The sequence below is a fragment of the Chroicocephalus ridibundus genome, chromosome 2, assembly GCF_963924245.1.
Source record: "Chroicocephalus ridibundus chromosome 2, bChrRid1.1, whole genome shotgun sequence".
Taxonomy (NCBI): domain Eukaryota; kingdom Metazoa; phylum Chordata; class Aves; order Charadriiformes; family Laridae; genus Chroicocephalus; species Chroicocephalus ridibundus.
This window is the reverse complement of record NC_086285.1, coordinates 164,019,322-164,033,291: the sequence shown is the minus strand read 5'-3', so window position 1 is coordinate 164,033,291 and position 13,970 is coordinate 164,019,322. Positions and strand designations below refer to the sequence as shown.

At 42.1% G+C, this 13,970-nt stretch overlaps 1 protein-coding gene across 1 annotated transcript in view; it reads left to right on the top strand.

The window, feature by feature from the left end:
* The window catches only part of KCNK9 (potassium two pore domain channel subfamily K member 9), an 84,514-nt gene extending 75,898 nt beyond the window's left edge, over window positions 1-8,616 (top strand). Inside the window, exon 2 of the mRNA XM_063324052.1 lies at window positions 7,314-8,616. Within this exon, the coding sequence (XP_063180122.1) occupies window positions 7,314-8,155 (842 nt within the window). The 3' untranslated portion in view covers window positions 8,156-8,616. The remainder of the gene's footprint in view (window positions 1-7,313) is intronic.
* Window positions 8,617-13,970: the final 5,354 nt, after the last annotated feature.

The window sequence follows — 13,970 nt, the reverse complement described above, 5'->3', positions numbered from 1 at the left end:
ATTGCCTTACAGGAGAAAGCCTTTGTCCTGGTAAATGAATTACTACCAGGTAGTTAAATGAAGTATCTCCCTGATCCCTACTGAAACCTCTTTCATCTGCACTGCAAAGATGTTTCTTCTCCCTGCTGAAAGCACAGGTAGCAAATCCAGCGGAGAACCAGCCTGCTCTTTGTGGCAGTTCCTCTGACGTAGATGAACCTCTGAAGTGAAGTGTGTGACATCAGGAAGATGTTTTAATCTGAGTTATGCTTGCCCATCTGAGTAACAGGTGCCGTTATCCTCTTTTCATTATCTTGCGGCCAGGGCAGCTGCCAGCATGAGTAAGAAAGGTTTGAGTCACGGGGATGGAGTAGTTCATTTCTTTCCAGAGGCTGTTGTCAGAGACGACCAAGCCCAAATGTCCATCACAAGGATGAATGATGTGTGGATGAATGAGGGGAGAAACCTACTCCTGAGAGAAATAAAGCATCCCTCATGAATAACGCAGAGTGTTGCTTTGAGATTCAAGACATCTAAAACCTGTTGTACATTGAATGTGAATGTGAATGAGGCTTAGCCTCTCTGCAGCTACACACTGTCCCGAACGTGAACTATAAATAACTTACCACTGCCACATTTAATTGTAATTTTTTAACACTGACCATGTATTTGGCCTGGTACCAATGCACATCTAGAGACAAACCTCTCCCAATCTCTGACGGAGCCCCGTGTAGACAAACACCCTTTGCTTTGCACCACACAGGCTCCATGCTGCTAAGTAGAGCAGGACCTGTGTTTTGTAAGACACGGAGGCCAACAAAGATGGTATGGAGAATGCCAGTAACAGCTAAACACACATACTGCCCCAGGGGGTTCTTAGCTGCTTATCTGCAGTGGTCCCTGGCCAGTGTTGACCTCCATGGGTGGACCAGGCATGGACTTTACCTGTGACAGTGCTGGCTGGTCCAGGATAAAGCATGAAGGGAACTGTGCTAATGATTTAACAGTGTGGATAATCATGGGTTGGTGGTGGAATCCATTCCTTGTCCCAGTTTAGTTTGCTAGCGTAGCATAGATATTACCTTGCAATACTGGAGGTGGTTACTATGTAGATGCAACGCACTGGAAGTATTCAGGATTTTTTTCCCCTAATGTTGTATTTTTCTTATGGATTTACTTATTCTGGGCAGTCTGCATCATTGCAATAGCATGAAATTGTTTATTGAGACCCTTTTTGCCCCAGAAGCAAAGTGTTATTCAAGAGAATTTGTGTTGGAGGACAAGACAGACGTTACAGGCCTGTCTATACCCTGCAGCTGAGCATGGTGCAAAGATTGCTGATGTAGATCCAAGCAAGCTGGTCTGTCCACATGAGTCTAAACAGTGCCAGAGATACTTGTTTAGGGCCTGAATGCAGGCACGACATTTTTGTTGATAAAATGTCTATAAAATCATGAGTGACACAGAATCACAGAATGGTAGGGGTTGGAAGGGACCTCTGGAGATCATCTAGTCCAACCCCCTGCCAGAGCAGGGTCACCCAGAGCAGGTTGCACAGGAACGCGTCCAGGTGGGTTTGGAATGTCTCCAGAGATGGAGACTCCACCACCTCTCTGGGCAGCCTGTGCCAGTGCTCTGCCACCCTCAAAGGAAAGAAGTTCCTCCTCATGTTGAGATGGAACTTCCTATGCTCAAGTTTGTGCCCATTACCTCTTGTCCTGCCACCGGGCACCACTGAAAAGAGCCTGGCCCCATCCTCCTGACACCCACCCTTTAAGTATTTATAAGCGTTGATAAGATCCACCCTCAGTCATCTTTTTTCCAAACTAAAAAGACCCAAGTCCCTCAGCCTTTCTTCATAAGAGAGATGTTCCAGTCCCCTAATCATCTTGGTAGCCCTTTGCTGTACCCTCTCCACAAAGAGGGATAGTAGGGAATGATTGTTCCTGGTCTCTTCCATAGAGGAGGTGGGGACATCAGATTATAGTAATAGGAGAGAAGTAAAGAAGGGATGATGATTTTTTTAAAGAACACATGGTTGATCTGTGGACGTTCTTGCCACAGGATGTTGCAGGTGCTAAAATTTTATACCCACTCAAGGGACAATGCCCGAGCTCCTGGAAGAGAAATCTATTGTGTGTTACTAAACCCAGTGCAACCATATCTGGCTTAGGAAATCCCCGAGCTCCAGATGATGAAGCTGGGTACATGAACTTGGGGGAAATGTCACATATAATTATAACATTCCTATACTCTTCCCCAGCCATCTGCTTGTGGTCACTGTTGGATTTGGGGTAGCTGTGCGCCGTGTTCCACTGCACACTATGGTTGTGGCCTGGTACCCCAGCACAATGTCCCTTTAGAGATGAGAGAGAGCTATTTGGGTTGTCCTCCTGAATAGACCTCACATATATCGGAATGAGGAGTTTCTGTGTCTCATCTGAAAGGCACCATGGAAAAATAAGCTTTGAAGGAGGCTGAGTGGGTTTTCCCCAGACTTCCATAGCTACACTCTGGTAAACAAGAAAACAGTATTCCCTTTTCTTCTAGAATTATATATAGATGCGTGTGGTCTTTGAGATTTTTCCACTGGAGAACCGACAAGGCCTGGAAAAATCAAAGGCAGGGAAGACCTCAACAGAGTACTCACTTGGTGTCAGCCCTTACAGACTGAGCTTTTGGCTCCCTTGCCTACACCTTCCTGCAGTTCTGCTTGATGTCCGTATCCCAGCCCTTCCGTAATTGGGAGGAGATGGCTTTTGTGGTGCATTGGTGCTCTGCAGTCCAGAATTGGAATAACACGCCGAGACGTGACGTTTCTTCATGCCAAACTATTCTTCCTGGTGCCAACCCAGATGAGCTCTGTCTTGAAAGCCTAAGCAGCTGGGAGGGATTATAAAAGAGAGAGAGAATATTAATGACATCACTCCCAATCAAGGTGAAATTTATTTAGACTGTCCTTGATCATACAAATTATATCTAATGAAATATCAGACAAACCTGCCTGCTGTGGTCAAATTGCTGTATTGTGGGACCTCAGCAAACTGGTTAGTATACTAGAGTAGTATAGGTAGTATTTACCTAGGTGTAGTCCAATGTAAAGCTCCATATACTCCTTTCTCACTGTTATCCCAGCCCCTTGGCTTGTTAGGGGATGCATTCGCTATACCTAATTTCAAGGTCTTCTATGTGATGTTTCTTCTTCATCACAGAAGAGTGAGAAATGGCTGAATTTTGGTAGCTGGAATCTGCTACCAAAGCAGTTGCTTCTGTTTCTGCCTTTACTTGACACGAGTAAAACCCAGCTACTTAAAGACTAACCCTGTGCACTGCCGAGGGCTGTTTCCTGGCGTTAATGATCCTCTGTGCCCCTCTTCCCCTGGCAATTACTGACCTCATTTTTCCCAGAGGCAGTCTCTGATGTTAAGAAGACAGTGATTTGTTTTAAATTTGAGATTTACTGAATTTCAGACAACATGCCCTGCTGGAGGTTGCTTTTCATGCATTGCTCTGTGTATTGCTGGATAGATTCTGTAATGCTAAAGTAATGGAGAGTTAAGTCTTTGGTGCATTTTGAAACCCCTCATTTCAGAGTGCTGAAGGCAATGACTAAGGTGCCTATTCCTTAAAGCCATGTTGTACTGGAGAAATATATGACTTTCATCCCCTATACATGAATCTGTTTGTAAAGTCTTATTCCAGCTCCATGAATAAAGTCCTTTCTTTACGCCAGCTTCGTGGTGAAAATACAGTAAAAGACATTTATCTGATATTGTGGTAAGTGAGTATGACATGGGACAGAATAGAAATCAGAATTTCTGGATATATTCTGTCTACCTATGTGAATTGGAGGGAAATTATAGCCTGCCGGTGTCTGTGCTTTCCTATCTGTAAAACAGCGATATGGATATATTCCTATCTTATGGGAGAACTGTGAGTCCCAAGTTAATTAGAAACTCTGTGACAAATCTTAGAAATTGAATTGTGAGATAGTGTGTAAGCATATAATATTAATGTTTTATAATCTCCCAAAACTGTCTCTGTGGATATCTTTAGTAAGAGGCATATAGTGATATCAAAAGAAATCTTTTTTCACCCCAGCCGTTTTCTTTAGAACCCAAAGTGAAAGCTGTTTCCACCAACTGCCATCTCTGCAACCATCTGGAAAATCACATTTTCTGAAGCTTTCCTTCTCTTTATCAGCTGTAACTAAAACTATAAAATGGGAAGATGTCCCTGGTTTAATTAACACCCCTGTAGTTCAAAAGCTGATCTTAGTAATGAGAGGTAATTATAGCCTTTATTGAGGGACAGTCAGGTGGAACAAACCCAGCATCAATCTATTGAAGACACTTCCCCTTCCAGGTAATTTGGGAACTGCTTTTTATGATGAACAGGCTACCTTGCCCAATACAACACGTGAATCTTTTTGTTTTGTAACCTGAGAAGAACTTCCTATTTTGAGTTATGAGCTTCTTTTGTAAACTGGCTTTTACATCCCACCTGTCTGCCAACCACTAACAACTGAGCTAAGGAAATACTGGTTGGTTCTTGGAGAGCATTCTTGCGGGTTTTCTCATTTTATTTTCCTTGTCCATTGTTGCTTTTCATTTTGAAGGTTGCCTGGTGTTCATATTTTTGTTCTAGCAAAACTGCAGACTCCGTGGTGTGTCTACATCCAGAGGGCTGTGCAGAGTTTTGGTTTCTGCACATCCAAAATGATGTGGTAGAGCTTGAGAAGGTCCAGAGAAGGACATTGAAATGACCAAGGGAATGTGATGTCTGCTCTATGAGTTAAAAAGGCGGTGGCTCCAGTTCAGACAGGAGAAAATTGAGAGCAGAGATAAAGGTGAGTTTAGCTGAAGTCATGAAGGCGGTAGATAAGGTACATGTAGAACTTTAATACTAGAGCTAAGGGGCACTAGCTGAAACAAGGAGATCTCCTTGAAATTATGAAGTACTGTTTTACTCAGCAGATGGTGAACTTCTGGAATCTGTTGCCACAGGAGATTGAGGAGGCGGGCAGTGTCAACAGTTTCAAAAAAAGGATTAGATAAATTCAGAGCAGCAGGTCCATGACCCGAGTCTAAAGGTGATGGGCAGTGCTGAAGCAGTACGAGGGAAATGGTCCTGCCTCATTAGTATCTCCAGTGCTGTCTGGCCTCCAGTTTCTGATCTCTAAGCATGTGGGTCTGCGGTATGCCCCATGTTTCATCTGCCTGTCTATGGATATCCTGATATCTCAGGGGTCTCAGATGATGCTAGATGTCTCTTTCTGGAAAGCTGATTTAAACCCTCAGTGTCTACAATGTAGGCATCTACACTGGAGCTGGTCATGGAAGGCAGAGCTCTATTCATTATTAAGATGCCAGCATTGGGCTGTTTGTATGTAGTTTACCTGTGCAGTAGGTGTCTAAATTTTTCTGCAGTCGAAAGACGTCTAGTCAGTCTACGGGGGACCTAATGAATAGGGTGAATGGAACAGTCAGTACTGTCATTTCATCTTGCCATAAGGTAGATTTGGGATGGTCAGTTAAATAGCTCACTACTGCCTGTTTTCATGAAATCTTTGTTGACTATAATGGGAGCTTGGAAACTAGCACGTATGGAATTACCAAAATTTAGGTATTCTAATCTTTATCTGAATTTTGTCTCAAGATTTCTATTATAATGGCTGTAGAGAAATAGGTGTCTCCTGAGAATAACTCATTGACCTGTGTTAGACATGTAGGTGTAGATGGGAGGAACTGCACTTGTGAAATCCATATTTTTATTCATTGACTTTAAGGGGAGTCTAGCTAGTGGTACCCACCTGGTCAATACACACCATAGCCAGGTGAGTCCCAGCAATCCCATTTTGAAGACATTGGTACTGTCACCTAGAATCTCAGCAGTAGGTTTTTAAAGCAGTGTGATGTGAAAAAGTGAAATTATAATTTCAAAACACCCCCCCTCCCTTATGGTTTGATTTAGAATAAAGGCTTAGCCAGGATTTTACCATCTTTAACTATGCTTTAACTACGCTACATCCTCTGTCCTGGATGAGTTTAACACCCTGATGAAACCGCCTTTGCCAGACTAGCTGTAAAAACTGTAAAACTATAAATCAAGCTGGTAAGTTGTTTATTCTTCAGTAATTATCCTGGGCTGGACACTAGGGTGATGGAGGTGATTCTGTCACTCTTTTCCACTCTGGAGACATCCCACCTGGAGTACTGCATCCAGCTCTGCAGCCCTCAGCATAGGAAGGACATGGAACTGTTGGAACGGGTCCAAAGGAGGATGATGAAAATTACCTGAGGGATGAGACACCTTTGCTATGAAGACAGGCTGAAAGAGCTGGGGTTGTTCAGCCTGGAGAAGAGAAGGCTCCAGGGAGACCTTATTGTGGCCTTTCAGTACTTAAAGGGGGCCTATGGGAAAGATGGGGACAGACTTTTTAGCAGGGCCTGTTGTGATAGGACAAGGGGTAATGGTTTTAAACTTGAAGAGGGTAGGTTCAGACTAGAGAGAAGGAAGAAATTTTTAATGTTGATGGTGGTGAGACACTGGCACAAGTTGCTCAGAGAGGTGGTAGATGCCCCATCCCTGGAAACATCCAAGGTCAGGTTGGACGGGGCGCTGAGCATCCCGATCTAGTTGAAGATGTCCCTGCTCATTACAGGGGGGTCAGACTAGATGACCTTTAACCCAACACTTCCAACCCAAACTATTCTACGATTCTATTTTTCTAATTAAAGACAGAGCAGGCATTATATCCCTAAAGTCCTGTGGTGTTCCAGCAGTGAGTGGCTTCCATAGGGTGTCTAGGAGAAAGGTTTGTTCAGTATGGAAGAGTTTGAAGAGGAATTTCTTTCTTTGGTGAGTATGTGGATGTTGTTAACTCCATGCTGACAGCAGACACAGAATTTGGATGACATCAATGTACTCTGGTTTTTGGACAGGGCAACATTCAAAAATACTGTGGAAAATTCCACCTATTTCCAAAGTTTCCAGTATTGCATGTAATACAGGATGGACATGAAATTTCTTTAGCAAATGAATGCGATATAATCTTGTTTAGGAGACTGCACAGGTATTTAAAGTAAGATGGATTGCCCATTCTTTCATCTTTTCCATTCCTGTGCATTCAGCTTTGTTGTTCTGTGTCTTATTTGCTTTGGTTACAGCACATAGGCCAGGAGATAGGAAGACAGTGTGACTGCAGTGTTCCTGTAACTTTGGATCTCGCTGCGGTGTCAGCATCTCTGTGATTCACGTGGCTTGTGTGAAAGGGGAAGCTGTGGTCATCACCTGCCTTGCTGACTGTCCTGTCTTTTCATTCCCCCTCCCAGGTTATGGACATGCTGCCCCAGGGACGGATGCGGGGAAGGCCTTTTGCATGTTCTATGCGGTCCTGGGGATCCCACTGACACTCGTCATGTTCCAGAGCTTGGGCGAGCGCATGAACACCTTCGTCAAGTACCTCTTGAAACGCATCAAAAAGTGCTGTGGGATGAGGAGCACCGAGGTCTCCATGGAAAACATGGTCACTGTGGGTTTCTTCTCCTGCATGGGAACACTCTGCATTGGAGCAGCAGCCTTTTCCCAGTACGAGGAATGGAGCTTTTTCCATGCTTACTATTACTGCTTTATAACATTGACTACGATAGGGTTTGGAGACTATGTGGCCCTGCAGACCAAAGGGGCCCTTCAAAAGAAGCCTCTCTACGTGGCTTTTAGCTTTATGTACATTCTAGTGGGGTTGACGGTCATTGGGGCATTTCTAAATCTGGTTGTTCTCAGGTTCTTAACCATGAACAGCGAGGACGAGAGGCGGGATGCCGAGGAACGGGCGTCCCTGGCAGGGAACCGCAACAGCATGATTATCCACATCCAAGAGGACTCCCAGCATGGTCGGCCACGGTACAAGGCCGAAGTAACAGACCTTCAGTCAGTTTGTTCCTGCATGTGTTACAGGTCCCACGAGTACACCAGCCGGGTGGTGTCCCACCAAAATTCGTTCAGCTCAAAGCTGAACCCCCAGTACTTTCACTCCATCTCTTACAAGATAGAGGAGATCTCGCCAAGCACATTAAAAAACAGCCTTTTCCCATCTCCTGTCAGCTCCATCTCACCTGGGTTGCACAGCTTTACAGATAACCACAGGCTGATGAAAAGGCGAAAGTCCATTTAAAGGGATTTGTCTTCTTTTGCTTTCCTTGTTTTCCCCAGTTCTTCTCCGTTGTTTTGGGGTTTTTTTGTTCCTTGAGTGAGACGGAGCGAGGCCAAAGGGAGCAGAGAAAGCCAGTCCTCCTCTGAGACTCAGCTCTTGAGCATGAAGCATGGATTATTACTGTTCCAGCAAAGTATGCCTTACATTACCCCCTCGGTGGATGTCAGAGGATTCAAGGTGACGTGAAGTGGGTACCAAATCCAAAGTTGCACACACAGCTGGGAGCCTTCATGTGCCGCTGGCACTCCTGACCTAATAAACTATTTTCCTCACGAGCAGGTTGCAGCGTGCGTGCGTGCGTGTTGGGTGTGTGTGCGTGTGTGTGCGCGTGCAATTCCACAACTAGTGCCATGTGACAAAAATTAAAGCATCAGGTATTATTATTTTGGTTTTTTTTTTCTTTCCCTTGAGGCAATTGTGTTCCAGCCTGCTTTTAACTTTTAGATTGCTTCCAAAAGGAATGGGGAGGGTGGGAGGGGAGCCAATTTGTTTCGGGTTTTTTTTTTTGCCAAGACAAGCATGCGCCATAAGCAGTCAATATACCAGGTGTATCATGATAAATTTTTTAATGCTAGATTTTAGATTGTATAAACATTTAAAAAAGGCAGGAAAAGATGGATCATTTTAGCTTGCCAGTTCAAAATTAAAAAAAAATAAAATAAAATAAAGCATGCACTTTGTAAAACTGGTATGCATAAATAAGAACACAAGAAAAACTAGCAATGGAATTAATAATCAAAAGCAAATAATCTTATTGATTTAACTATATTTACTTTTTTCATTTTCAATGGTTCCAACAATTTGCAAGTGGAATTTTTAGGAGAAATTGGGAGAATTGTTGGAACTAAAGTGTTTTTTGTTATTTTAATTTTATTTATAAAATTATTATTATTATTATTATTATTATTATTATTATTATTATTATTATTATTATTATTATTATTATTATTATTATTTTGTGCAGCAATCACCTGCATGAATAGGAATTATATTTTTCGGAATGCTTGGATTAGGATGGGTATAAATAGGTGGATGTATATTTTTTCTTATATAATAGTGACAGGGCATTCCTTGTTTTAAATAAAAAAATAAAGATGATTGTCTCTAAATGCTTTTGATTTGTAAATAATGGAAAGCCTTTGTTGGTCTCAGGAAGAATTCAAGGGACAGTATCTTGTGTTTGGCTCACTGGGAACTTGTGAGATTAGATGTGATGTTGCTTTTTTGCTAGGCAGAAAAGGCAAAATGCGTTTAGCAGAAATGGGCAAACGCAGTTTTACTCCAGTGTTTGGAGGGTAACATTGGGAGTGACTGCGTGGGCAAGTTATAGTGGAGGATGTTGAGACCATGTCGTGGAGTTGTTCCTTGGGGATTGTCCATCTCTCGGTTGTTCATCTGGACCAAACAGACTTTACTGAACTCAATTAGAGGCCTAATCCAGCTCCCTTTTAAGACAATAGGAATTTGCAATGATTACCTGGGATTTAGTGCTTTTGGGAGATTTATCTTTGACTTGACAGGGGTGGGACTGGGAGTTTTATAAACCTGTACCTTTGTCTCTGATTTAATCCTATCTTTTAAATTGCCTTCCGTGTTAACTTGCCATTACAAAACCCATTTTATTTTGGCACTAATCACCTCCTGCTGGTTCTACCATTTTGTGCTCTCAGTGTAAAAGCAATAATCCTTTTTTTTTTTTTTGCTTAAACTAGATGGTGTATTTTTGTACAAGCCCCAGCTCTGAGCTCTGTGTGCTGATGGATGTTGATATCCTTTCAAAAAGTCACCTATAAAAAGCATTAACAGGGAGAAATAAGGAATGTCATTCCTCCTCTATTCTCTTCTCCCGGGCTTTAAATTATTAGCTATATCAAATATGTTCATGTTCTCCTAATTTCCGTATCTGTGTTTCAAGAAGTAAATGAAAAGCAAGTATCCATGACTTTGACTCCCCTATGCAGCTTCCTTTGGGATTATAAATTGCTGTGGCATGAAAGCCTCCTTTAAGATTAGTGAAGAAATAACGTCGGATTCTTAATGAGGATGGATGAGGATGGATTTTTTTTTCAGTCTAACATGGAAGGGGATAACATCCTTCAGCACAGTGAGAGAGCATGCTGGATGTATTAATGATACCTTGGTACTGTGTCCTAAGGCAAATGCCGATGGCAGAAGTATTGAAGGAAGCATAGCTAGAAAAAGTGTTTCAGGATGCGTTAAAACACCTCAGTGATTGCCACCTAGAAGCTGGTTTCCGCGAGGGTGTCCCATAGGGTTCACAGTGCTGCCCAAATTCACTTTCGTAGGCTTTGCTTGTGGTATCCCAGAAGAGCAAATACATGTAGGCTTCTTTTCCTGCTAAGGAGATAAGAAAAAGCGTGCCTGGAATATACATGTCTATATCATGTAAAACTGCTGGGTATATTTGACATGGGAGAAAAGCAGGAAAAGTTTGGGGTTTTGCACAACTTGAGTGAAATTCTGTCTGCCTAGGAAAGGAGAACTTTTGTAACAGGACTTTTAGCAAAAAAACTTAAACAGTTTTGTGAAAAAAGGTAACAACATAAAACTTTTTTATAAAACACCATATAAGCTTTTTCCTTTTTTTTTTTTTCCATTAAGAGGATAATTCTACTTCTGCTGCATATACAAATAATCTTTAAATGTCGTATAAATCATGTTGAACTCCAGAAGTTCAAAGCTGTTACATACTCTAGCCGATTCGTTACTAAATCTTCCCTCTGGAAGCATAAATGAAGAGTAAATTTTAATATGTAGGGTATTTAACCAGGGGAACAACTTACCTTGGCATGTCATGGGCTATCTGCCACTTAGAGTCTGTGGATTAAAACTCAGTGGCTTTGTCAAAGCTCTGCTTTAGCTTAGTCTAAGTTTATGGATGTGGTTGAAGAAATCTGTGTATGTTGATATGAAGGAGCCAGAGCAGACGTCCGTAGTGACATTTTAAGTTTAAAAGCTGTAATGAGCGTGTATGTGGGAAAGTGTTTTGCTAAAATGTATCTGCATTTCTTAGGATTTTGAGATATGTTTATTTACTTTAATTTTCTGCCTGAAGAGCCTGCAATTCTGTCCAATCTGTATTTTTATTACACATGAGATTTTGAAGTGGCGAGATGCTGCCTTTGCAAGCCTGCATGCGTTCAGGCGTTTGCATGAGCTCTCGCAGGACTGCGCTTTGTGAGCAGCCACAAATACCAGAACTCTCATGCGTACACATCGGTACACCGGGCAAAATATGCCTCTCTGTTTCGTTGTTTTTGTGGTTTTTGAGTGATATGTGAATAATGACTTGGGCTGCCTGGAACTGGAACAGACAGTATCATGAAAGGGAAGCTTTTGTCCAAGGTTAATCCCAGCTTTTCAGTTGCACATGAAAAATCAGTCAGTGAAAGGTGAGCTGATTTTTGCCTGTTCTGTCTTTGACTTCTTATTGCCCTACACGAATACGAGTTTTCTTCTGATGACACTGCTTTTCACAGAACATTTTCCCTGGTACATTATTAGGTTTATTCCACTTAAGACATCATTTCTTTCAGTTCAATCTCTCTTGCTTGCTGCTCGCTCTTTTGAAATTCAGCTAGAAGCAGGTAGTAGCGATGCTGCTTATGACAAGATTTCCTAATATCCCAAATACCTAACCTGTGTTTCTGTAGCACACAGACGTCTGCTATCACTTTGTGATGCACTCTCAGTCCCCAGAGTCTCATTTCCCCTATCCTTCCCTATTATTAAGCATTAGAAATAATAATAATAAATCAGATTAGTCTATTTATGTCACACTAATGTGCTCTTCATCAAAACAACACAAATTTAGCTCCCTGCTGTCGAGTTTGATTATATAACAACCCCATTATCCTATCATATTTCATATTATCATCAAAGGGAAAAATCAGTTTGATCAGTGAAGCACCAAAATAGCTTTGACTGAGCATGCTGTGATACGGAAACGAAGGAGGAAACTTAATAGAACAATGCAGGCACAACTGTCCACCTGGTCTTCATCACTGCGAAGGAAGATCCTGACTGATCTAACTGGGGCTGCTTTGCCAGAGCTTTGTACATATATCTGCTTCACAGGGATGACTGTAATGGCACGGCTCTAGAAGGGGTGTTTGGATGTTACTTCATAGAATCAAAGGATCATAGAATGCTTTAGGTTAGAAGGGACCTTAGAGATCATCTCATTCCAACCCCCTGCCATGGGCAGCGACACCTCCCGCCAGACCAGGCTGCTCCAAGCCCCATCCAGCCTGGCCTTGAACACCTCCAGGGATGGGGCAGCCACAGCTTCTCTGGGCAACCTGGGCCAGTGCCTCATCACCCTCACAGTCAAGAATTTCTTCCTGATCTAAATTTCCCCTCTTCCAGTTTGAAGCCATTATAACCTCATCCTATCAAGAACTCTACTTCAAGGGTCCAAAGTATCTTCTTGGTTTTTAATGAATAGAGAAGATGTACAGTAACCTTCAGCACTAGGCTTCTGTTTGGATTCCTCTGTAACACCTCATGAAGACAAAATCAGCAACAGAATTAAAAAAAAAAAAAAAAAAGAGGGATTTGACCAAGTTAATCTACAGTCTTGTAGGTTGTCTCATTAGTTTTCCAGTGCTTCAACTGAAGAAATGACAGGGCAGTAATCAAGATTACTGTGAATCAAACCTGAGCAAGGTAATTTCTTGTTTTCTCTGACAGATTTGAAAGCTTTTATTATGGAAAAAAGGCACCATTTGTTGCTAAAAGCTTAAAAAAGAGCAGTCAGTGGAACCAAGATGGAGAATGAAAATGTTCCAGAACGATTTGGTGTGTGCAGACCACAGGGCAGGGGCTTGGGTGGAAGTAGCTTTCAGATGAATTTTATGTCCTCGTTTAGCATGTAACATTCCTGTTAATATTAGGATCTAATTAAGACAGTCATTTAATATCTTTATGAGGAAGCCAGACCAGAGAGATGTGTTGGAGTGTGTCCATCACACTAATATTATGGACTTTTTAATGCATATTTCAACAAGACACTATTATTGACTGGAATGTTGCACAAATTACAATGAGAATCACACTGCCACTACTTTCATCAACTGGAGATGCATAACACTCATGGAACTGGAAAAGAAATATTGCCTTTCCGACCAGTCTGCCTGTCATCTAACTTTAATATCAAACTTTATTTGGGGAACTTCAGCAACAGAGAGCGTATGACAAGGATTTGCCATCACGATGATACACCAAAGTTGAAACAAATGGAATAATGACATTGGACACAGAGAAATTGATTATAGATGGAAGGCACTCTGGGACTTTCATGCTAGTTAATCTCAGCTCAGAGGCTGAATTAAAACCATGAAAAGTGATGGTACCCTTTGCCAAAAATGCAGTTCTTAGTTATTTAAGATGCAGATAATGGACATGGCAAAGGAACTTTCACCCCCAGAAAGTATTAGAAGGGCAAAAAGAAAGTTGGAAAGAAAGAAATGCTTCTCAACAGCAGGAGTAGTTGTGTTATTTCCAGTTGAAACCACCTTGAGGTGACACTGAAGTGTTGTGCTTTGATCTGGGTAGAATCAGTCTGGGAGACTGACTGTCCTCTGCTCAGGCAAGGTGTTTCACTGATTGCTGCTGAAAAGGAGATTCATGGAGTTCCTCATTCTCCAGACAGGTTCTTGCTGCTGTCTTCATTGAAACCAGGATTTTATTCAGCCATCCTGTCCTGAGCATTGCTGGTCCATGTGATATATTATGTTAGTGATGCTGTTTCCTT